General features: G+C 42.2%; 1 protein-coding gene and 1 long non-coding RNA gene across 13 annotated transcripts in view; both read left to right on the top strand.

Annotated features, from left to right (window-relative positions):
• CDC27 (cell division cycle 27) overlaps positions 1–4,185 on the top strand; it is a 65,135-nt gene extending 60,950 nt beyond the window's left edge. For 6 of the 12 annotated variants that reach the window (XM_077972295.1, XM_077972294.1, XM_077972292.1 and 3 more), the window contains 3 exons: positions 824–898; positions 2,175–2,331; positions 3,748–4,006. In XM_077972295.1, coding sequence (XP_077828421.1) covers positions 824–898; positions 2,175–2,331; positions 3,748–3,830 — 315 coding nt within the window. In that variant the 3' untranslated portion in view covers positions 3,831–4,006. Of the gene's footprint in view, positions 1–823; positions 899–2,155; positions 2,332–3,747 lie in introns of those variants that run through there. The other 6 variants (XM_077972293.1, XM_077972291.1, XM_077972289.1 and 3 more) reach the window with 3 other exon arrangements.
• Positions 4,186–4,700: 515 nt separating this feature from the next.
• Positions 4,701–6,801, top strand: LOC144335841 (uncharacterized). Its single transcript, XR_013407035.1, has 2 exons — positions 4,701–6,157; positions 6,231–6,801. It is a non-coding gene; the product is annotated as an uncharacterized LOC144335841 (long non-coding RNA).
• The last annotated feature ends 19,612 nt before the right edge of the window (positions 6,802–26,413 follow it).

Here is a 26,413-nt window from a genome sequence, read left to right as displayed (position 1 = left end):
TACCTTTTTCAGTCTTCATTCTGTCCCAAATGGACAGTAGAATTTTCCAAAAGCTACATAATATGTGATATCAAAACAGATTAAATGGAGGAGATAGATGTGAGAATCTAGCTGTCTTCTACTAACAGAGACTTGCAGAAATGTTAATGCCACTCTTCTCAATGACTTTTTGTTGTTCTGAAAAATTATATAGTTATTTTTCATTAAAAAATAAATCACTGGGCCAGGCACGGTGGCTCACGCTTGTAATCCCAGCACTTTGGGAAGCTGAGGCGGGCAGATTACTTGGGTCAGGAGTTCAAGACCAGCCTGGCTGACATGGTGAAACCCCGTCTCTACTGAAAATACACAAATTAGCTGGGTGTGGTGGTGCATGCCTGTGATCCCAGTTACTCGGGAGGCTGAGGCAGGAGAATTGCTTGAATCTGAGAAGCAGATTGCAGTAAGCAGAGATTGTACCACTGCACTCCAGCCTGGGCGACAGCGAGACTCCTTCTCAATAAATAAAAATAAATAGATAGATAGATAGATGACCAAAAGCAAGGATTGTCACCACCTGCATATTTCACAAAGAGGGGTGTGTGTGTGTGTGTGTCTGTGTGTGTGTGTGTTTTCAGTGTACTAGAGTGCCTGCTATTTCTTAGTACTTACTTTAAGTATGCGTTTTATTTTCACAACAATAAGAACTAATACAATAAGGAAGTATATTGATTAAGATTTAGTTAGCTTTTATGAAGGTGATTTGGGAAATCAAATAAAAAAATTGCTTGGTCAAAACTTTAAAAATTTTTGATACTTTAAGGTTTTTCTTTGCCTTTTTCAGTCTGCTTTACAAGAACTTGAAGAATTGAAACAAATTGTTCCCAAAGAATCCCTCGTTTACTTCTTAATAGGAAAGGTAAAGACTGGGGCCGTGGTCCCAAACAGTGACTTTCACAGCAAATATTGACATTTTATAAGAATAAATTTAATACTTACTGTACAATATCTATTGAGCAAATTCAACTAAAGCTCCAAACTGAGTGCTCTGGGAATAACAGATTTGGTTCTAACACTTGAGAAAATGATATCCTAGCTGGGCACGGTGCCTCACGCCTGTAATCCCAGCACTTTGGGAGGCCTAGGCAGGTGGATTACCTGAGTCAGGAGTTTAAGACCAGCCTGACCAACATGGTGAAACCCGACCTCTACTAAAAATACAAAAATTAGCTGGGCGTAGTGACTCATGCCTGTGATCACAGCTACTCCGGATGCTGAGGCACGAGAATCACTTGAACCCGGGAGCGGAGGTTGCCGTGAGCCAAGATCACGCTGCTGCACTCCAGCCTGGGCAAGAGAACAAGATTCTGTCTCAGAAACAAAAAAAAAAGAGAAAGAAGAAGAAGAACATGAATGGCACTGTGTTGTCTTGATTAAGAGAAATGGCTTCTGAGAGTCCCAAGGCCAGACTAGTCAGTTTTTTACAGACTAGACCCCCATATGCCAATTAGTTAAGGTGCCTGTAGACAGTTGTTAAGAGTTGATATAACTCAATTTAAAATCACTGTAAATGAAAGTTAATTAAGCAATTTATAATCCATTTAATCCCATTATCATTGTTCCAGTCAGAGTGATATTTATTGGAAACTTACTACCTGAAAGATAGAAGCAAGGAATTCTGAAAATAATATCTGATTATATGAAAAGGAACTCAAAAGCTGGTATGAGTTCATCTGTAGGAAGAAAATGTCCTACCGTTAGAATAAGTTTAGATCACATAAATCAGGAGCCTAGTTTAAATTATAAATATTTAGAACTGTAGAGACTGGGCACTGTGGCTCACGCCTGTAATCCCAGCACTCTTTGGGAGGCTGAGGCAGGTGGATCACCTGAGGTCAGGAGTTTGAGACTAGCCTGGCTAACATGGCAAAACCCTGTCTCTACTTATAAATACAAAAATTAGCCAGGAGCAGTGGCGGGCACCTGTAGTCCCAATTACTCAGGAGACTAAAGCAGGAGAATTGCTTGAACCTGGGAGGCAGAGGTTGCAGTGAGCCAAGATCGCGCCATTGCACTCTAGCCTGGGCAATAGAGCAAGACTCCATCTCAAAAATAAATAAATATATAAATATTTAGAATTTTATAGTTGAAGCTCACAACTTAATGAAAAATGTAGTATTGCTGTTTATTTTTAGGTTTACAAGAAGTTAGGTCAAACGCACCTCGCCCTGATGAATTTCTCTTGGGCTATGGATTTAGATCCTAAAGGAGCCAATAACCAGATTAAAGAGGCAATTGATAAGCGCTATCTTCCAGATGATGAGGAGCCAATAACCCAAGAAGAACAGATCAGTAAGTATCACACATATGATTTTGAGTATTTAGAAAGTTACCTTTTGCATAAGGATTTGTAGGCTACTCCTTTATTTTATTTTTCTAACCGTGGTGTTACCAAATGAACTTTTAGGGAAATTGAACAGGGTGATATAATAACAAAATGCATATAAAGTCAGATAATTAGTCTCTGTTCTGGATCTAGTTTGCTGTGTGACTTTGATAAATTCATTGCTAATTTTTACCTGGGCCTCAATTTATGTTTGAATATGTAACCAGTAGTGTTTTATTTGCTTCCTAAGAATGTAGTCTTTTAAATAAGAGAATAGAGAAATTTCTGACAAGGTAAATTCTGATTAGATGCCTTTGTTCCAGAAAACTTGGTGAAAACCTTTAATTAAAATTATAAGCCACGGGGCCAGGCACAGTGACTCAGGCCTGTAATTCCAGCACTTTGGGAGGCGGAGGTGGGTGTATCACCTGAGGTCAGGAGATCGACACCAGCTGACCAACATGGTAAAACCCCATCTCTACTAAAAATACAAAAGTTAGCTGGGCATGGTGGCAGGCACCTGTAATCCCAGCTACTCGGGAGGCTGAGACAGGAGAATCGCTTGAACCCAGGAGGCTGAAGTTGCAGTGAGCTGAAGTCATGCCATTGCACTCCAACCTGGATAACAAGAATGAAACTCTGTCTCAAAAAAAAAAAAAATTATAAGCCAGGCATGATGGCTTGTGTATGTAATCCCAGCTACTCAGGAGGCTGAGGTGGGAGGATTGCTTGAGCCTAGGATTTCACGACGAGCCAGTGAGACCCTGCTTCTAAACAAATTTTTTAAATTAGCTGGATGTGGTGGTATGCATCTATAGTCCCAGCTACTTGGGAGACTGAGGCAGGAGAATCATACCACTTGAGCCCAGGAGTTTGAGGCTGCAGTGAGCTATGATTGTGCCACTTCACTCCAGCCTAGGTGACAGACCGAGATAGATGATTGATTGATTAATAGATAGATAGATAGATAGACCCCATAAACCTTTTGAAACTGAAGGTTATAGTCTATGTTTCTGTGGACTAGCAGGAAGTATTCTTAAAGTGGAGTCAGTGATTGGAGGTTGGGGAAATGTCAATTTTTTTTTTTTTTAATGTCTCAGAGAACTAGCTAGTTGTAATTCCTAGGGCAGGAATAAGGAACCCATTAGGGAGAGGCAGTTTTGGTAGTTAAAACCTTAAAAGTAAAATGCAGTAAGCTAATGTCAGACCTATTACAAAGTTAGGAAACTTGAGTTGCATTTTATTAAAGGATATGAGGATTTTTAAGGGCCTTTATTTAGGGTTTTATCTCTCTGAATATAATACAATTTTTCTTGTTTTCGTGAACCAACAGGATATGTTTGTCAGAAACCTTACTGTAGACTTTTGTTTTATTTTTAAAGTGGGAACAGATGAATCCCAGGAGAGCAGCATGACAGATGCGGATGACACACAACTTCATGCAGCTGAAAGTGATGAATTTTAACTTCTGGAAATCGGACTTTTACAACTGGATGTGTGACTAGTGCTGACATGTTTCTTGTCCCTCCATATACTGAGTCTTTACTCTTGAGCCGGCGGTGTCATCATCCATCACTTATACCATGAGTGTGCCACTTTCATTGGACCCTGACTGTATACGGAATGAAAGGCAGTGCAATATTTAGCTGCTAACAAGACTGGCTCTTTTACCAGTATGAATGACAATTTATGGGGGGTAGGGTGGGGACTTTCTTTTCTGTTTTTCTTTAATCTCCCTTTGTTGGAAAGTATCATGAAAGGAAGAGTTATGTTTTATCTTGAAGGAACCATTAGATATGGAAAATAGTGATGAACCAGAATTTCTTGGTTGCTTTCTCAAAAATTTGTTTTTATTTGGTTCTGTTCCTGATAAACAGAGTAACTGACCGTCATTTCTAGGTTCTTCAAGAATGGTGTTTGCAAGTGCCAGATGGAACAATAAAAGACGTTGCCTATAACAGTAACTTGATTGCCAAGGAATGTAAATTACCTTCAACTTGCAGTGTCTCCCATAAACAAATGTAATGGGCATATTGGGATTCGTATGTAGGAATCAAATATCCCTCCATACAGTGTACACTTATTCTTGGCAAGAATGCTTTAATGTCTAACCAAGAATTTTAATTTATTCATCTTGCTTCAAAGTGTTGATCATTGTTGTCTTGGTATTGCAGACTTTAAAATTGGTTCATACCATATTGCCTCTTCTCTTTGAGCTCTGTGGGATCACCTTTAACATTCAGAGATGATAGAGTGGTTCCCCACTGAGAAGCCAAAACAAGGCCCTTAATAATCCCTTAAGTTCACCATATCAATCAGAATGAGAACACTAAAGTGTAGAGACTTTAAGAGATCATGATAGTGAAAGCCTTAATATAATCAGAATTGTACCATAACCTTGAATCTATATTTGTTCAAAACATTATCCCTTTGACTTTTCTAAGTGTTTGCTTAAGCAGAGTGTAAGAATGTGCGGTTATCTTTGGTTGAGATCCTTTCCATTCTTTTTGACTCTCTGCTTCAGATTTTTTCAGTAGTGTGAGTCACCAAAACATTTACTAAGAATTGGGTTTAGGATATTGGAAATTTTTAGCTTGGGGGAAGAAACATTCTTAAGAAGGAGATAGGTTCTCTTCTGAGTTTGTCATAATATCAGTTGGTGTCTTTGGGAAATGGCCACAATTTTAAGAATTTAATTATGCATATAAATTGATAATTATTGGAATTCCACCATAACAGATTTAAACAGTCTTAAATTGTTTATCTCCTTTATTGTAATGTATTGAAATTTTAGAGAAACTTTAGTTGTTAACATTTTATTAAGTGCCAATGTCAGAATATAACAAATTATAGTTTCTTATGAATGACAGGCCTACAGTTATTATTTTGGATTATTTGATGAAGGACAACCTTACCTGTATTTGTTAGTCAAGCTGTGAAAATAAGGTGGATTACAAAAGATGTGAAAAAAATTTTAGCCTGTAGACTCAGTAATTTTCTATAATTTACTGTTAATCTCATTTGAATATGGATTAGGTACAATTATAAATTAATTCAAGTCAGGGTGTTTAGGTATCAGGTGCCAGAGAAATATTTAACAGATTTCCCTACCTAAATTTATGTATATGTACTGTCTAAAAAAATACTTTTTAAAAAAAAGGAACAGTTGGGAGAAAATAAATGTAATGAAAAATTCCCAGAGGCTAGCACTTGGATTCTAACACATATGCTATTGTATTATCCATTAGTTCTGTAATATGTAATTTTAGATTCTTTTATATTTTTAATTGGCAAAGCACAAGGTGCTGTGTAACAGTGTCATTTAGAGTTTTATAGAAAGCTTCAACCTGAGTTCTGCGTTATAAAGCCTGGAGAAAGCTAAGCTTAGAACATAATTTGCTGAAGTATAATTATCTTTTTATAGTAGGAATTTATGTCCTGTGCCAGAGGTGAGAGTCTTTCTGGTACTGATTTTTTGAGACCAAGGATAAAAGGATCGTTTTGTAAGACACGCCATGGCAATGGCTGGCTGGGGAACAGTTTCCGCCCAAGCTTGGCCTATTTTATTTTTCCTCATACCTACTTTTAAAGTCATTAGGTATCTGAAGCCTTATTTCCCACCTTGTAACACTTTCTGGCTTTTACAGTTTCTTTTTTTGTTTTGTTTTTTGCATGGAATGGGGATCAAACAACCAGAAGAAGAACACATTTTGATCAAGCAAAATGTTTGTTTCAAACATCAGAAGTTTATTTTACAGAAATTAAATTAAGTAGTTTGACATCCTTTTCTCTGTTTCACACATATATTAGGTTGGTGCATAAGTAATTGTGGTTTTTGCCATGACTTTTATGGCAAAACCTGCAGTTACTTTTGCACCAACCTAATACATATATATGCACACACACTTGTTCAGAAGCTATGCTGTGGCCTTGGATTTGTTTTTCCCCTTGGAAATGGTTCTTAACTCTGGGATTTTAGAAGGTTAGAATATTTTTTCAAGAGAACAGTGGTACTCAAAATAATGAAAGGTGGTCCCTACATTTTCTGTATTCATCACTTAAAATTTTTGATTTTTCCAAGAACTACAAGTAACATTTGAACCATGCTGCTGTTGTACCTTAAACAAAAACTCAGTGATAACCAGTATTTAGTCTATTAAAAATGCTCTTTTTGAAGAAAAAAGTTTGGAAGTCTCTGATTAGCCAGAGTATAGTATGAGTCTTCACTGAGAAATATGGTGACCCATTTTCTTTGTGAAAACCTGGGAAAATGCAAGTGTGGGTGTGAAGTGTGTGTTCTGTTTGCATTGAAACAATGTAATTTTGTGTCTTCTTTTTGCTTTAACTGACTTATTTCAGAAATTGTACAGTCTTGAGGGGGAAAGTCTTTTCTGTTAATATATTTGCAATTCATTAAAGGATATGGAAAATCCAAATAAGTTACTTTTGAAAGCAATTTATAATCAAGTTGTTAAAGCTATATGAAAGCTGTGCCATCTGTATTTTCATAAGAAGGCACAGAAAAATAGAGATACAATTTTATGTTTCACAAAAATCTAGAGCAATGTTTATCTAATTTTTTAAAACTTACACTCTTTTAATATATTTATATTTTTAAACGGTCATACTCTTTTTTAGTATTATTTGGAATATCAAAATAAATACTATGACAAAAACAATGGTAATTTTTAGAATACCTTTTTTCAAACTACAGAAGCCCTGTTGCCAACCAGCAGCTGTGAATTTGCAAGTCAACTGCTTATCCTTTGATCACATGATTTCTGAAATTTCTTCAAAAGGGACACAAAGGTTTTTTGTTCCAATTAGAATCTATTTAAAAAGGTCAGGATCTGAAAGAAGATGTAGAAACTGAATTTTACTCTAATTTGAAAATCTTTTTTTTTTTTTTTTTTTTTTTTTTTGGTATCTTGGAGAAAGTACAGAGAGCTGAAGGGTTTTATTCAGACTTGAAGAAAAGGCAGTAACAGGGAAAAACACATGAAGGTGGGGTGAGCTGGGCAGTTCCAAGGGGAACAACACAGACATCATAACCTTCCCTAGGACCTGCCATTTAATGTCAGCTGAACAAGGATAAACAGCAGCTTAGACATGGAACTATTCTTTGGCTTGTTTAGCTGACAACTCACGGTTCATAAAGGTTCAGTACAGGTTTTATTTTTCTCTGTAAGTGCAAACTTTGTTAAAAAGCTGTGTTTGTTGAGATCCTGCTCTATGGATTGTGTTGCTTGCTTTGTGGATGGTATTTTCAATTCTCAACAGTAGAAGGTAGGTATTACTTCATTTTACAAAAGAGAAAACAGGCTCAGCTATTAAATGATACAACTGGGCACTTTTGGCATTAGTGTATGTTCAGAATGTTATATTTTAGTTTTGGACTTCCTCTGGAGGTTTCAAGTCATGTTTAATGGTAACTGTAAGTTGTCTTCTCTAGCATTTTTTTTTTAAGACAGTCTCGCTCTGACCCCCAGCCTGGAGTGCAGTAGTATGATCATAGCTCACTGCAGCCTCGAACTCCTGGACTCAAGCAATCCTCCCACCTCAGCCACCCAAGAAGCCAGGACCACACATGCAGCACCACACCTGGCTCATTTTTTATTTTTTATTTTTGTAGAGTCAGGGTATTGCTGTGTTGCCCAGGCTGATCTCAAACTCCTGGCCTCAAGCAATCCTCCCACCTCAGCCTCCCAAAGCACTGGAATTATAAGCGTGAGCCACCTCACCCAGCCCTCTCTAGCTTTTTTTTTTTTTTTTTTTTTTTTTGTGGGGGGGACAGAGTTTCACTCTTGTTGCCCAGACTAGAGTGCAATGGCGCGATATCCACTCACCACAACCTCCACCTCCCAGTTTCAAGTGCTTCTCCTGCTTCAGCCTCCCAAGTAGCTGGGACGGCAGGCATGCACCACTGCGCCTGGCTGATTTTTGCATTTTTGGTAGAGGCAAGGTTTCTCCATGTTGGTCAGGCTGGTCTCGAACTCCCGACCTCAGGTGATCCGCCCACTTCGGCCTCCCACAGTGTTGGGATTATAGGCATGAGCCACCATGGCCAGCCCTCGCTAGCATTTTTTTTTTTCTTTTTTTGAGATGGAGTCTCACTCTGTCACCCAGGCTGGAGTGCAGTGGCACAGTCTCAGCTCACTGCAAGCTCCCAGGGTTCACACCATTCTCCTGCCTCAGCCTCACGAGTAGCTGCGACTACAGGCGCCCCCCACGACGCCCGGGTAATTTTTTTTGTATTTTTAGTAGAGACGGGGTTTCACCATGTTAGCCAGGATGGTCTCTATCTCTTCACCTCATGATCCGCCCACCTCGGCCTCCCAAAGTGTTGAGATTACAGGCATGAGCCACCGTGCCCAGCCTAGCATTTTTAAATATAAACTCTACTGTAGGCTAACATCCAGGTCCAGGTTTTACAGAAAAAACTTGATTATTAATCATCCAGATCTGTTGTAGTATAGTCCTTTGTTAGGGCTTTGATCTATGTGCTGCTTCGTTACTCTTCTCCCACTGAAATTGGAATATATTTTCCCTCTTTGAGTGACTAGGATTTGCTTTAAAGTAGAAAGTTATAAATCTTCAATTTTCCTTCAGTTCTTGCATTTTTATTAACAATTTCCTCTATCACAAGCATTGTTTTTTTGGAGACAGGGTTTTGCTCTGTTACTCAGGCTGGAATGCAGTGGCACGATCACAGCTCACTGCAACCTCTACTTCCCAGGTTCAAGGGATCCTCCTGCCTTAGCCTCCCAAGTAGTTGGGACCAACAGGCATGCCCCACCACTCCCAGCTAATTGTTGTATTTTTGTAGAGATAGGGTTTTGCCGTATTGCTCAGGCTGGTCTCAAACTCATGGGCTCAAGCAGTTCGCCCGCCCCAGCCTCAAGCATCCTTTTAATATTCAACACTGTTAAGGAAAACTGTAGGCCAGACGTTGTGGCTCACACCTTTAATCCCAGCACTTTGGGTGGCCAAGATGGGCAGATTGCTTGAGCCTGAGATAAGAGACCAGCCTGGGCAGCATAACAAGACCCCATCTGTATTAAATTAAAAAAAAAAAAAATGGGCCGGGTGCGGTAGCTTACACCTGTAATCCCAGCACTTTGGGAGGCCAAGGCGGGTGGATCATGAGGTCAGGAGATCGAGGTCATCCTGGCCAATATGGTGAAACCCCGTCTCTACTAAAAATACAAAAATCAGCCAGGCGTGGTGGCGTGCATCTGTAGTCCCAGCTACTCAGGAGGCTGAGGCAGGAGAATCACTTGAACCTGAGAGGTGGAGGTTGCAGTGAGCCGAGATCACACCATTGCACTCCAGCCCGCGTGACAGGGCAAGACTCCGTCTCAAAAAAAAAAAAGAAAAGAAAAGAAAGAGAAATGTATGCTGGGCATCGTGGCTCATACCTGTAATGTTAACATTTTCGGAGGCTGAGGGTGATGGATCACTTGAGCCAAGGAGTTCGAGACCAGCCTGGGTAACATAGACCCCATCTCTACAAAAAATGGGTAAAAATTAGCCAGGCATGGAGGAGTGCACCTCTGGTCCCAGCTACTTAGGAGGCTGAGATGAAAGGATCGCTTGAGCCTCAGAGGTTGAGGCTGCAGTAAGCCGTGATGGCACTGCTGTACCCAGCCTGAGTGGCAGAGTGAGCCCCTGTCTCAAAGGAAAAAATAAAAATGTATTTATGTTCGGGCGCGTGTCTCACGCCTGTAATCATAGCACTTTGGGAGGCCGAGGCAGGCGGATCATGAGGTCAGGAGATCAAGACCATCCTGGCTAACACGGTGAAACCCCGTCTCTACTAAAAAAAAAAAAAAAAAAAAAAAAAAAAATTAGCTGGGCGTGGTGGCGGGCACCTGTAGTCCCATCTTCTCGGGGGGCTGAAGCAGGAGAATGGTGTGAATCCAGGAGGCAGAGCTTGCAGTGAGCCCAGATCGTGCCACTGCACTCCAACCTGGGCAACAAAGTGAGACTCCATCTCAAAAGAAAAGAAAAATGTATTTATGACACTTTCTAAAGATCATAAGGCACAATAGGAGGGCATGAACACAGATATAGGGCCTACAGCAATAGCTACTGCAATGGGGTCTTGCAGTAGGGGAGAGAGATAGGATTCTGATTTTAACAGAGACAAGTAGAGGTGTATATCCAAGCAACAGAATGGGGTCAGTTGATGGAAAATTACTAAGAGAAAACATCAAAGATAAGGGGTTTCTGGCTAAACTGACTTGATAGGATTATTGCTGGAAGCTAACTACGTTGATAAGATATCAAAGATGAGAATTTTTGCTAAAATGATTTAGTAGGATTTTTTTTTTTCAAACTATATTCTACAAGGACAGAGAGGGAAGCCCAAGGTCAGGCCTAATCAGAAAGGACTCAGAGGGACCTGCCTAAAGTTTTGGTCAAAGGAGAGAATCTTTTCAACATCATCAACATAGAATTTTCAATTGAGAGTTAAAGCTGTATTTGAATCCCAAACAAATTCAGGGAAAGAAAAAGCTGTATTTGAAAATTCAAGGCCTTGAAAATGCAGAATTAAGTTTGAATAAGAAAGGGAATAATAGACCCAGTGCTTTGGGAGACTGAAGCAGGAGAATCCTTTGAGGCCAGGAGTTCAAGACCAGCCTGGGCAAGGTAGGGATACCCTGTCTCTACAAAAAAAAAAAAAAAAAATTAGCTGAGCATGGTGGCATGTGCCTTTAATCCCAGTGACTTGGGAGGCTAAAGTGGGAGAATCATCTGAGCCCAGGGAGGTTGTGACTGCAGTGAGCCATGATTGCACCACTGCACTCCAGCCTGGGTGACAGAGCCAGCACTTCGGGAGGCCAAGCTGGGTAGATTGGTAGGTCTGGAGTTCAAGACCAGCTTGGCCAAGATGGTGAAACCCCACTCTACTAAAAATACAAAAATTAGCCGGGTGTGGTGGTAGGTGCCTGTAATCCCAGCTACTCAGGAGGCTGAAGCAGAGAATTGCTTGAACCCAGAAGGCAGAGTTTGCAGTGAGCCAAGAAAAACAAAAGAATAGATTTGCTGTGACCAATTTCGATATTTATTCTTAGCCAAACTTATTGACCAAGAATGACCAGTTTAGATAAATCATGGTCCTGGGATGGAACACAAAGAAACTGGAATTTTATTAGCAAAGGAGATGGGGAATGGCTATTGAATGTTGATGTCGTGTTCAATTTAGTGAGGATTTTTTATTTTGTTTTTTGAGACAGGGTCTCAGGGTCTTGCTCTGTCTCCCAGGCTGGAGTGCAATGCAGTGGCATGATCATAACACTGTAGCCTTGAATTCTTCAGGCTCAAGTGACCTTCCCACCTCAGCCTCCCAAATAGCTAGGACTACAGGCATGCACCACCACACCCGGCTCATTTTTAAATTTTTTGTAGAGATGGGATCTCATTATGTTGCCCCAGCTTGTCTCAAACTCCTGGGCTCAAGCAATCCTCCGACCTTAGCCTCCCAAAGCACTGGGATTACAGGCACAAGCCACTACACCTGGCCTGAACTTCCTTATTCTAAGGATTTGCAGAGTTTCTGTTTAAGCCATTATCTTCAAACATGGTTTTAATTTCTTTTCAGTCTTTATGTAAAATACCTTCTTTCTTTCCTTCTTTCTTTCTTTCTTCCTCCCTCTCTCCCTCCCTCCCTCCCTCCCTCCCTCCCTCCCTCCCTCCCTCCCTTCCTTCCTTCCTTCCTTCCTTCCTTCCTTCCTTCCTTCCTTCCTTCCTTCCTTCCTTCCTTCTTGACGGAATTTCTCTCTTATTGCCCAGGCTGGAGTGCAATGGCACAATCTCGGCTCACCACAACCTCCGCCTCCCAGGTTCAAGTGATTCTCCTGCCTCAGCCTCCCAAGTAGCTGGGATTACAGGTAGGCACCACCACGACCTGCTAATACTGTATTTTTAGTAGAGACGGGGTTTCTCCATGTTGGTCAGGCTGGTCGTGAACTCCCAACCTCAGGTGATCCATCCACCTCGGCCTCCCAAAGTACTGGGATTACAGGCGTGAGCCACGGCGCCTGGTCAAATACCTTATTTCTTACTTCTTTCTTTATTGCCATGCCAGGATCACCAATACTATATTGCGCAGTAGCAGCATAAAAACTTGTATTTATTGTCTTACTCTCCATCTTTAAAAAGATGCTTCTCAATTTTCTCAAATTTGACATTGATGTTCAAATCGATGACACAATCTAAAGCCACTAATGTACAGTATATTACACTCCGTCACCCAGGCTGGAGTGCAGTGGCGTGATCTTGGCTCACTGCAGCCTCTACCTCTCCAGCTCAATCAACCTTCACACCTCAGCCTTCCGAGTAGCTGGGACCACAGGTGCGCACCATCATGCCTGGCTAATGTCATTTATTTTTTGTAAAGACAAAGTCACACTTTGTTGCCCAGGCTGGTCTTGAACTCCTGTCTCAGCCTCCCAAAGTGCTGGAATTACAGGCATGAGCCACCGCACCCAGCCCAACACGTTACCTTTGCTAATCTTGTGACCATTCTCAACACTCAACTCCACTTATAACTATCATTTATAACCACTGATTATACCACAAGATCACAAGATACCTCCGTTTTTTTTGTTTGTTTGTTTTGTTTTTTGTTTTTTGTTTTTTTTTTTTTGAGACGAGAGTCTTGCTCTGTGGCCCAGGCTGGAGTGCAGTGGCACAATCTGAGCTCACTGCAACCTCTGCCTACTGGGCTTAAGTGATTCTTCTGCCTCAGCCTCCCAAGTAGCTGGGACTACAGGCAGGCACCACCATGCCCAGCTAATTATTATTATTTGTTTGTTTGTTTTGTTTTGTTGTTTTTTTAGACGAAGTCTCATTCTTGTCACCCAGGCTGGAGTGCAATGGCACGATCTCGGCTTACTGCAACCTCCGCCTCCCAGGTTTCAAGCAATTCTCCTGCCTCAGCCTCCTGAGTAGCTGGGATTACAGGTATGTGCTACCATGCCTGGCTAATTTTTGTATTTTTAGTAGAGACAGGGTTTCACCATGTTGGCCAGGCTGGTCATGAACTCCTGACCTCAGGCGATCTGCCAGCCTCAGCCTCCCAAAGTGCTGGTTTACAGGCATGAGCCACTGCACCCAACCAAGATACGTCCTTTCTATTGCTAGTTTTCAATGATTTTCATCATGATTAGATACCGAAATGTGTCTGTGTATTAAGAAAAGCATACAGGCCAGACATGGTGGCTCACGCCTGTAATACCAGCACTTTGGGAGGCCGAGGCAGGTGGATCACCTGAGGTCAGGAGTTCAAGACCAGCCTGGTCAACATGATGAAACCCCGTCTGTACTAAAAATACAAAAATTAGCCCGGCATGGTGGCGTATGCCTGTAATCCCAGCTACTCGGGAGGCTGAAGCTGGAGAATCACTGGAACCTGGGAGGCAGAGGCTGCAGCGATCCAAGATTGTGCCACTGCACTCTAGCCTGGGTGACAGACTCCATCGAAAAAAAAAAAAAGGAAGGAAGGAAGGAAAAAAGAAAAGCATGCAGAGATTTCTGGGGCTGGGGAACAATAGTGGTAACCTCATTGTAAATCTGTCCCTCACTCTCCCAAAACAACCATAAAATCTAGTAGGACAAATAAAAACTATACAGGGCAGAATACTGCAACTTCAAATTACCTGTAAATAGAGGAAAAAGTTTGTAACCCACCACCACCATAAGCCTGTGGGTGTGGAGTATGAGGAAAGGGAGGTTAAAGCATTAGATGGACAAAGCAGAATGAAGTTTAGGACTGAGAGGAAGCGCAGACACAATTTCCAGGGGGGAAATGTGAAAGAACAAGTCTAAAATACTGAACACAGGTTAGGACTCGGTAGATCACAGCCCTAGCTTTGGGGAAAAGCCTTAAACATGTGGTACCAGGAGTGGCAGCCTCATAGAAAGTGTTTCTGGGAGAGAATCAGTTATAAGGTGGGATGGTGAAAGGAAAAGGGAAATTGAAAAAAAAGAGAAGAGAAAATGCCAAGTTTTCCCCCACCCCATCAACAAAAATCTTTAAATTGCAGAAAAGAGGGCAGAACTGACAAGGCCACTCAAAGTAAGAATTTTATGAATTGAATGATTTGGAATAAAGTAGCCAACATCCATACAAAATTATTGCAAACGTCAGGAAATTAAAGGCTGTTGAAAAGCCTTCCCAAAAACCTACAAAGCTAAAGGAAAAGAAAATATCTTTCAAAAAGCATGTGAGAAAGTGAAAAGTCACCTTAAATTAGAAAAAAAAATAGAAAGGAAAAATGAGGCCGGGCGTAGTGACTCACGCCTTGTAATCTTAGCACTTTGGGAGGCAGGAAGATCGCCGAAGCCCAGGAGCTCGAGACCATCCTGGCCAACATGGCAAAACCCTGTCTCTACTGAAAGTAGAAAAATTAGCCGGGCATGGTAGTGTGCGCCTGTCATCCCAGCTGCTCGGGAGGCTGAGGTGGAAGGATGGCTTGATCTCAGGAGGTGGAGGTTGCCTTGAACTGAGATTGTGCCACTGCTCTGCAGCCTGGGCAACAGAATGAGACTCCATCTCAGAAGCAAAAAAAACCAAAACAACAAAACAAAAAAAAACCCCACATATGTATCTACTCTTCTCTTGAGCAATCCTACTTCTAGGGATTGACCCTGAACATACATATACCTCAACAACAGGAAAATACATATGTGTAAGTTTATTCATTACTGATTATCTGTAATTGCAAAATCTTGTAAATGACTCAAATGTCCAAGCAGAGGAGATTGGTTGGATAGATTGTGGTAAACGCATGCGTGTGGTTACTACACAGCCAGAACATTTACTAGGGGAACTGTGGGACTTCAGAAACCAGGGTCTTAGCATAGCCTTTTTTTCTGTTTTTTCTTTTTCTTTTCTTTCTCTCTCTCTCTCTCTCTCTCTTTTTTTTTTTTTTAGACAGAGTCTCACTCTGTTGCACAGGTTGAAGTGCAGTGGTATGATCTCAGCTCAGTGCAACTGCAATCTTTGCCTCCCAGGTTCAAGCGATTCTCCTGCCTCCTGAGTAGTGGGGATTATAGGCACACAACACCACGCCTGGCTAATTTTTGTATTTCTAGTAGAGATACGGTTTTGCCATGGCCGAGCTGGTCTCGAACTCCTGACCTCAGGTGATCCACCCACCTCGGCCTCCCAGGGTGCTGGGATTACAAAGCGTGAGCCACCGTGTCTGGCCAGAATAGATCTTTTTAGACATTCCAATAGCCTTTCTTACAAATACAAATAACTTGTTTACTCAATTTCCAGGTAAAAACATTTTTTATCTTTTAGAAACATTTTTAAAAAATAAAAAGTTTTACAGCTGTCTTGAACCCAGGAGATAGATGTTGCAGTGAGCCAAAATTGTGCCACTGCACTCCAGCTTGGGCGACAGAGCAGGACTCCATATCAAATAAAAACAAAAAACAATATATATCACTATTTGTCAACCACCAAAGTTATAATTGTTTCAGGTCAGAATAATCAATTATTACTAAAATTAATAAGCAAAAATGTGATTAAGAACAGGAGTTGTATCTAGTCTCAAAAGTGCCTCCCCAGGCAGGGCGCGGTAGCTCACGCCTGTAATCCCAGCGCTTTGGGAGGCGGAGGCGGGCGGATCACCTGAGGTTGGGAGTTTGAGACCAACCTAACCAAAATGTAGAAACCCCATCTCTACTAAAAATACAAAATTAGCCAGGCATGGTGGCCCATGCCTGTAATCCCAGCTACTTGGGAGGCTGAGGCAGGAGAATCGCTTGAACTGGGGAGGCAGAGGTTGCAGTGAGCTAAGATCAAGTCATTACACTCTAGCCTGGGCAACAAGAGCGAAACTCTGTCTCAAAAAAAAAACAAACAAACAAACAAAAAAGTGCCTCCCCACAAAATGGTTATTATTTTTCCTGGTAATATATATGGAGAAGTACACAGCATCACTTCTGGATATTCCTGGCAAAAATGTGTAACCTGAATCTAATTATGAGGAAATGCTATGCAAACTCATACTGAGGGACATTGTACTTAATAAGTGGCCTGTAACCTTCAAAAGTGTCATCAGGGTTATGAAAATCAGACAGACCAAAAAACTATTGCATATTAAAGGTGACTACATTGACAAGTAAATGCAATGTGTGACGCTGAATTGGATCTTGAGACAGAAATTATTTTAATTTTTTTCTTCTCCTATAAAGGACATTAGTGAGACCACTGGCAAAATTTGCATAGTGTCTAGATTAAATAATAGTACTATGTCAAAGTTAACTTCTTGATTTTGATAACTGTACTGTGATATAAGAAAATAGGCTTACTTTTAGAAAGTATGAGAAATGGGCTGGGCGCAGTGACTCATGCCTGTAATCCCAGCACTTTGGGAGGCTGAGTTGGGTGGATAACGAGGTCAGGAGTTCAAGACCAGCCTGGCCAACATAGTGAAATCCCGTCTCTACTAAAAACACAAAAATTAGCCGGGCATGGTGGCACATACCTGTAGTCCCAGCTACTCAGGAGGCTGAGGCAGGAGAATTGCTTGAACCCGGGAAGTGCAGGTTGCAGTGAGCCAAGATCGTGTGCCACTGCACTCCAGCTTGGGGAACACAGTGAGACTTTGTCTCAAAAAAAAAAAAAAGAAAAGAAAAAGAAAGAAAGAAAGTACGAGTAATGAGTGACAGAGGAATTGTATATGCACTTTATTCAATGATAGTTTTGGGGAAAAATGTGTGTGGGAAGTGAGGGGAGAGACAAAAATTTAAAAGCAAACTTGGTAAAATGTTAACATTTGAGGAATCTCAATGAAGAGTAGATGGATTCTTTGTATTATTTTGCAACTTTTCTGAAATTATTTCAAAATAAATGTTAAAATAATAAAGTATACTTATATAACTCTTGACCAGGCATGGTGGCTCACACTTGTAATCCCAGCCTATATATATATATATATATATATATATATACACATACACACACACACACACACATATATACTTATATAACTCTTTCAAGGGACAATACTAAACCATACCTCAACATAGTAATGGCCATATATGACAAGACTACAGCTAACATCATAACAGTAAAATGTTGAAACTTTTTCTCCAAGATCAGGACCAAGACGAAAATGATCACTCTACCCACTTCTACTCAAGATAGTACTGGAACTTCTAGCCAGAAGAATTCAGTAAGAAAAAGAAATAAAGCCATATAACTTGTTAAAGAAAGAAGTAACATTTTCTGTTCTCAAGCAATACAATATTACACATAGGAAATCCTAAAGCCTCAACAGCAACGAAGAAAGCACAACACCAACTGCTAGAACTAATAAACAAACTCAGGAAACTTGCAGGATAAAATATTAGCATACAATAATCAAGTTGAGTTTTTATGCAGTAATAGCAAATATCAGAAAAAAATAGAGAAAAAAATTACATTTACAACAGCATGAAAAAGAATAAAATATGTAAACACACACTTAAGAAGGTAAAAGATATGTATGCTCAAAACTACAAAACATTGAAAAAAAGAAGTTGAAAAAGTCAAAATAAATGGAAGAATTAATAACGCTAAAACATTTATATCATCTGAAGAAATCTACAGGTTTAGCATAATACTTATCAAAATTCTAAAGACTTATTTTTATAGAAATAGAAAAAACAATATCAAATTTTATATGAAACCACAAAAGACCTTGCAAGGCCAGAGTTTTCTTGAGCAAAATGAACAAAGCTGGAGGTATCATACTACCTGACCTCAAAATATAATGCAAACCTACAGCAATCAAAACAGCATAGTACTGGCATAAAAATAGATGTATAGACCAATGGAACAGAATAGAGAGCCCAGAAATAAGTCCACACACTTATAGTCAGTTGGTATTTAACAAAGAACACACAACGGGCAAAGACAATCTCTTTAGTAAGTTATGTTGGAAAAACTGGATATCTGTATGCAGAAGAGGGAAATTGGACTCTTATCTTACACGACGTACATAAATTAACTCGAAATGGGTTACATACTTAAATGTAAGAAACGATGAAACTACTAGAAGAAAACATAGAGGAAAAGCTTGTTGACACATTGGTCTGGGCAATGATTTCTTGGATATGACCCCAAAAGTACAGGCAACAAAAGCAAAAACAGGTAAACAGAGTTGCATCAAACTAAAAACTTCTGCATAGCAAAGGAAATAACAGAATGAAGAGAAAACTGAAGGAATAATAAAAAATATTTGCAAACCATACATTTGATAAGGGGTAATATCCAACATATATAAGGAACTCAAACAACTCATAACCAAGAAAACAAAAAAACTCTATTAAAAATTTTCTAAGTGTCAGAAAAGTCATTTCTCAAAAGAAGAAATACAAATGGTCAGAAGGTATATGAAAAAAATTCAACATCATTAATCATTGGGGTACTCCAAATCAAAATCACAATGATATATCACCTTGCACATGTTAAAATGGCAATTATTGAAACAATAGGAGATAATTAGTTTTGGAGAGGATGTAGAGAAAAGAACCCCCGTATAGTTTTGGTGGGGATATAAATTGGTACAGCCTATGAAAAACACTAAGGCGTTTCCTCATAGAATTAAAAATAAAACTATCATGTGATCCAGCAATTCCACTTCTGGGTATAATCTAAAGTAAATGAAATCAGTATGTCACTGAGATATTTGCACTCCCATATTTGTTGCAACTTTATTCACAATAGTCAAGATACAGAATCAACCAACATGTCTATCACCAGATGAACAGACAAAGAAAATGTGACATATGTTGCACAATGGACTATTAGGACTATTATTCAGTGCTAAACAAAAGGAAATCCTGTCATTTGCCATAATATGAATGAACATGGAGGACTTTATGCTAAATAAAATAAGTTAAACAAAGAAAAATAATGCATGATCTCACTTACATATGGAATCTAGAAAAATCAAACCCATAGAGGTGGAGAGTAGAATGGTGTTTAGGGGTGGGGGTAGGGAAATAGAGATGTATTAGTCAAAAGTTTCAAAGCTTTTTTAGAGGAATAATTTCTATATATCTAATGTACATCATGGTGACTATAATTAATGTTACTATATTACACACTTGAAATTTACTAGAAGGGTAGGTCTTAAGTGTTCTCACCACACATACACACACACATAACACACGTACACAAATAGTAGCTATGGGAGGTGACTGATTATGGTAATCATATCACAATATATAGATATATCAAATTATTACATTGTACACATAAATATATACAATCAAATTTTATTGCCAATTACACATCAATAAATCTGAGAAAAAAGGTGGAAAAAAGGAACTCAGTATCAGAGGTGAGGTAAGTCTGGGTAGCAGTAAGAACCTTCTGTCCTGAGGAGATAAGAGTCAGTTACAGAGCAGGGGCTATGCCTTGCTACCCCAGACCAATCCTGAATGAGGGGTGGAGGGTGAAGAAATGATAGAAATGGGCCCTAATATATACTTTCAGAGTCCTTCAGTAAGCTGAAGGGGATAATTGAAAAACTTTTTTTTTTTTTAGACAGACTCGCTTTGTCGCCCAGGGGCTGGAGTGCAGTGGCAAGTGATTTTCTCCCCTCAGCCTCTCAAGTAGCTGGGACTACAGGTATGCACCACCAAACCCAGCTAATTATTCTAGGTTTTCTATTTTTTGTAGTGATGGGTTTCTCCATGATACTCAGGCTGATCTCAAACACCTAGGCTCAAGTCCACCTTGGCCTCCCTAAATACTGGGGTTGCAGTCATGAGCTGCCGCACCCAGAGGAAAAACATTTAACATTGTTAATTAAGCTCTAGTTGTCACTCATGGATGGTGAAATAGCTAAAATGGTTTTGGATTACAGTGATAGTGATAATTGTGACAATGAAGATGATATTGCTAATATTGCAGGAAAAGGGTCTATAGACGACATGGCGAAAATATGTGATGGGCTTATGGAAAGATCAGAGCAGTGCACATTCATAACAGGACCAGAAATCATGTAAGTTTATGCACTCAAAGAGGAACTTCTAAGACAACAACCATTGTTAATGAGGCAAATGACTTTGGATGAAGCATTTAAGAAGCCATTGATCAGAATGCCTCCTCATCCCTAGAGGGTCCATTTCCTGGTCCCACAACTGTTTCTGACGTTTCTTCTCACCTAAAAACAAAATGCAGTGTACAGTAACCTTGCAATGAAAACATGGCATTGTAGGTGGAGACTGAAAGTCTGCCATCGTTTATTGTTGCTATTGTTTAACAGCTGATGCAGGTATTCTGATGATGCTACTGTGCTGCTTATTTTCCCTGAGCATATTATTACTTTTTCCTGTGTAGATGATCTGTCTTTTTTTTTTTTTTTTTTTTTTTTTTGAGAAGGAGTCTCTCTCTTGTTGCTCAGGCTGGAGTGCAATGGCACGATCTCGGCTCACTGCAACCTCCACTTCCCAGATTCAGGTGATTCTCCTGCCTCAGCCTCCCGAGTAGCTGGGATTACAGGCTCCTGCCCCTATGCCTGGCTAATTTTGTATTTTTGGAAGAGACGAGGTTTCTCCATGTTGGTCAGGCTTGTCTTGAACTCCTAACCTCTTCATCCATGGGAGCAGCACAGCATGGAAGCTAAGAGAACAGACTTGGAGCCATCACCTGGTTGCGCTTCTGTGACTTCCTAACTGTGCAACCTTGGGCAAGTCACTCAACCTCTCTGAGTGAGGATCTTCATCTGTACATTGGAGAGATCCACAGTCACCTCTTGTGAGGACTGAATGAGTGGGCAGAGTGCCAAGGGGGTGAGTAGGCCCTGTGAATGCCCACTGTGGGTCCTCAGCCACTTCTGCGAGGCCCCAGGCTGGGGTACATGTACTGTACACGTGCACCCAGACTGCTCACCTCTTCGAGTGCCTGCCAGAGGGGCTCAGCAGCCTGGGGACAGGGTAGCCTGGAAGTTCGTGGATGGAATGCCCTGGGAACAGTCCTCAGCCCATGAAGAACAGAGCTGGTGGATAAAGACTCCGGTATCTCTGTCCTGTAGCCTCACAGGGGGCACTTTTTTTTTTTAAGTGTTTGTATTGTTTTTATTTTGCACAGTTCTTTTTATCCTTAAGTTATATGTCATTAAGGATATAATATCTAATGACTATTTAAAAAATTTGATTGTGGCAAAATACATGTAATATTTTTCATCTTAACCATTGTTATATTTGGTAGTGTTAAGTACATAAACATTGTTGTGCAACCAAACTCCAGAATTCTTTTCTTTTGAGACAGAGTCTTACTCTGTGACACGCAGGCCGAAGTGCAGTGGCATGATCTCTGCTCATTACAGCCTCTGCCTCCCCAGTTCAAGCAATTCTCCCACCTCAGCCTCCCAAGAAGCTGGAATTACAGGCGTGCACCACCACGCTTGGCTAATTTTTGTGTTTTTTGGTAGAGACAGGGTTTCACCATGTTGGTCAGGTTTGAACTCCTGGCCTCAAGTGATCTGCCCACCCTGGCCTCCCAAAGTGTTGGGATTACTGGTGCGAGCCACTGTACCTGGCCCACAATTCTTTTTATCTTATAAAACTGAACCTCTGTTCCCATTAAACAATTTTCCATCCCCCTGCCCTAGCCCCTGACACCCCCAATCTACTTTGTGTCTCTATGAATTTGACCACTCTAGTACCCTGTATAAGTGACATCATACAGTGTTGGTCCTCCTGTGGCTGTCTAATTTCACCCAGCATAATGTCCTCAAGGTTCACCCATGCTGTAGCAGGGGTCAGGATTTCCTTTCTTTATAAGGCTGAATCAGTTTATTGTATGTATAGACCACATTTGGAAAAATCACTCATCCATCAACACTTAGTTCAGTCATCCATCAACATTTTTGGCCATTGTGAAAATATGATTATGAAAAATACTGCTTTTGGATTGTGTACAAATATCCAATTGAATCCCTGTTTTCTTTTCTTTCTCTTTCTTTCTTTCCCTCCCTCCCTCCCTCCCTGCCTCCCTTCCTCCATCCCTCCCTCTCTCCCTCCCTCCCTCCCTTCTTTCTCTCTCTCTCTTTCTTTCTTTCTTTCTTTCTTTCTTTCTTTCTTTCTTTCTTTCTTTCTTTCTTTCTTTCTTTCTTCTTTCTTTTTTGAGACAGGGTCTCACTCTGTTGCCCAGGCTGGAGTTCAGTGGCATGATCTCAGCTGACGGCAGCTTCCCAAGTAGCTGGAATTAGAGGTGTGCACCACTACTGTGTGGCTAATTTTTATATTTTTAGTAGAGACGGGGCTTCACCATGTTTACCAGGCTGGTCTCAAACTCCTGACTTCAAATAATCCAGCCACCTCGGCCTCCCAAAGTGCTGGGATTACAGGCATGAGCCACCATGCCCGGCCTGAATCCCTGTTTTCAATTCTTTTGATCACACACCCTGAATGGAGTTTCTGGGTCAAATAGTAGTTCTATTTTTTGAGGAACCACTGTACTGTTTCTGTAGTGGTGCACAGGAACTGGATCGTGTGCCTACCCTCAAGGCACTGTTGCATCTGCAAGAGGTGACCCATCTTTCTCAGAGGGGGGACACTGCAGGCCCAGCTAGACATAGACACCAGGCATGCCCTCTCTGCAGGCAAGCAGGGTTTGGGGAAGGCTCAGAAGCTCAAAGAACCATGCTCTCTACTGTGACTGTCAGCAGCAGAAGCTGTCATCCGCCAACCCTGAACACACTGCTGTTCCAGCCTTGCCCATCGCTCCCTGTCTCCCACCCGCAGGACCCAGCCCTGGTCTGGGCTCAACGTTCTCCATAAGCAGGAGGTAGATAGATGGGGCCCACATTTGCTGCTGCAAGCTTCCCCCAGTAGGCTCCTTCTGTGCTAGCTGGATGGGCTACTGTTCCCTTTTCACAGCTGACAATTCCAGATGGATTTGGTACACACACTTCTCCACATCAGAGTGAGAGGTCACAAATGGGGTGTGTGTGGAAGGGAATCCCTGACCAGCCGGTGGCTGTGGGAGGGCTCCCAGGGTAGCCAAGAATGTATGCACTTGACCTGCAAATGCAATCAGAAGATGAGTACTCCAAGCAAGGGTCTCAGCATGTGCAGAGGCACAGACCAGATGCCCCTGGAGCAGCAGGGCCAGCCCTGCAAGGTCAGATTGTGGCAGCAGTGTGAGCACTAAGCAGTCATGCAGTTCCTGAGCTCAGCAGCAGCAGCTGCAAGGGGAGCCTGTCCACTTCCGTAGGCTCAGCCAGCAAGGACACAGCAAGCCCACATGATTCAGTCTGTCACTTACACAGATGGCAAAGGCGAGATCAGCCTGGTGTCAGCCCCTGCAGCCCCAGTCCTCCAGCACGACACTGGGCCAGACGGCACAGTGGTGGGTTCCTAACTACAGGCAAGCAGTCCTGTCGTTTGCTGCTGCACCTGGAGGAGGGGGACCAAGGAAGACCCTGGCATGGCTGGAACCAGGAAGAGGGTGAGAAATGGCCTTGCGATAGGTCTTCATAGTGCCATCTGTCTTCCCGGTTCTCAGGGAATTCCATCAGGATGAGGGCCATACTGAGGTGGAGCCTCACCTGCACAGCCAGGGTGGGGACCTGCAGGTGGGCTGTGGCCTCCCCTTGGCCCTAGTGCCCTCAGCACCAGGGTAGCTGGCCCAGGCGGAGGCTGCGTTAGACACCTTGGTGGCTCCGAGAGTGGCATCTTCATGGGAGTGTGAGCTGCCTGCCTTTAGCCCCACAAGAGGCTGGCTTGGGTGTGCCTGTCTTTGCCTGTTCAAAGGGGCCAGGCTGTCCAAACAGACACCGGATCAAGAACAAGTGCAGCACAGGTTAAACCACTCTCCCGTCACTGTAGAATCTCACCGCAGCTCAGGGTAACTTCCCCGGGTGCATTTCTTTCTCTATGTCTGGCTCATCATATGATATATAAAAGAGGAAAAGACACAAGCTGGTTATTGCTGAGTAACGGTCCGGTTAGATCCGATCCGATACGGTTCGATCCAGCTTGATACGATTCGATCCGGTTTGATCCGGCTCGATCCGGTCTGGTCCGGTTTTATCTGGTTTGATCCAGTCCGATCCAGTTTCATCCAGCTTGATCCGGTTTGATCCGGTTTCATCTGGCTCGATCCGGTTTGATCCAGTTCGATCCGGTCTCATCCAGTTCGATACGGTTTGATCCGATTCGATCCGGTTTTATCCGGTTTGATCTGGCTCGATCCGGTTTGGTCCAGTTCGAATCGGGCTTATCCGGTTTGATCCAGCTAGATCCGGTTTGATCCGGTTCAACCGGGTTTTATCCGGTTTGATCTGGCTCGATCTGCTTTGATCCGTTTCGATCCGGTTTTATCCGGTCCGAACCAGCTTTATCCGGTCTGATACGGTTTGATCCAGCTTGATCCGGTTTGATCCGGTTTGATCTGACTCGATCCGCTTTGATCCAGTTCTATCCGGTTTTATCTGGTCTGAACCAGTTTAATCCGGTCTGATCCAGTTTGATCCAGTTCAATCCGGTTATATGTGGTCTGAACCGGTTTTATCTGCTTTGACCAGGTTCGATCCGATTTCATCCGGTTCGAACTGGCTCGATCCGGTTTGATCCGGTTTCATCCAGCTCGATCCGGTTTGATCCGGTTCGATCCGGCATGAACCGTTTGGATCCAACCGGATCTTGCTTGAACCGGATGAAACCAGCTCAAACTGGTTCAAACAGGATAAAACCGGCTCAAACCGGTTTCAGCGGGATAAAACCGGCTCAAACCGTTTCAAACCGGATCAGACCCGATGGAACCGGTTCACCGGATCAAACCGGATGGAACCGGCTCCAACCGGATCAAACCCTATGAAACCGGATTAAAACGGCTCAAACTGGTTCAAACCGGATAAAACCGACTGAAACCGGTTCAGACCGGATGAAACCGGATCAAACCGGATGAAACAGGTTCACACCGGATCAAACCGGATAAAACCGGTTCCAGCCGGCTCCAGCTGGTTCAAACCGGATCAAACCAGCTCAAACTGGTTCAAACCGGATCAGACTGGCTCAAACAGTTTCAGACTGGATCAGACCGGATGAAACCGGTTCAGACCGGATGGAACCAGATCAAACCGGATGAAACCGGTTCAAACCGGGTCCGACCGGATTGAACCGGCTCAAACCAGATCAGACCAGATCAAACCGGATCATGCCGGATAAAATCGGCTCAAACTGGTTTCAACCGGCTCAAACCGTTTCAAACCGGATCAAACCAGATGGAATCAGTTCAGACCGGATCAAACCGGATGGAACCGGATTAAACCAGATCAAACTGGTTCAAACCGGATAAAACAGGCTCAAAGCGGTTCAAATCGGATCAGACCGGATGAAACCGGTTCAGACCGGATCAAACCGGATGGAACCGGATCAAACCGGATGGAACTGGATCAAACCGACTCAAACCGGTTCAAACCGGATAAAACCGGCTCAAACTGCATCAGACCGGATGAAACCGGTTAGGACCGGATCAAACAGGATCAAACCGTTTGAAACCGGATCAAGCCGGCTCAAACCGGATAAAACCAGGTCAAACCGGTTAAAACCGGATCAGACCAGATGAAACCGGTTCAGACCGGATCAAACCGCATGGGACCGGATTAAACCGGATCAAGCCCGTTCACACAGGATGAAACCGGTTCACACAGGATCAAACCGGATGGGACCGGATTAACACGGACATAACCGGCTCCAACCAATTCCAGCCGGATGAGACCGGATCAAACCGGTTCAAACCGGCTGAAACCGGTTCAGACCGGATCAGACTGGCTCAAACCGGTTCGAACCGGATCAAACCGGATAAGACCAGATCGAACCGGATCATACCAGATAAAACCGGCTCAAACCGGTTCAAACCGAATCAAACCGGTTCCAGCCGGATCAAACCGGTTCAAACACTATCAGACTTGAAGAAACCGGTTCAGACCGGAGGAAACCGGATGGAACCGGATCAAACCGGTTCAAGTCGGATTAAACCGGCTCAAACCGGATCAGACCGGATGAAACCGGTTCAAACCCGTTCAC

Source organism: Macaca mulatta, chromosome 16 (genome assembly GCF_049350105.2).
Source record: "Macaca mulatta isolate MMU2019108-1 chromosome 16, T2T-MMU8v2.0, whole genome shotgun sequence".
Lineage (NCBI taxonomy): Eukaryota > Metazoa > Chordata > Mammalia > Primates > Cercopithecidae > Macaca > Macaca mulatta.
This window is presented reverse-complemented; position numbering and strand designations above follow the sequence as displayed.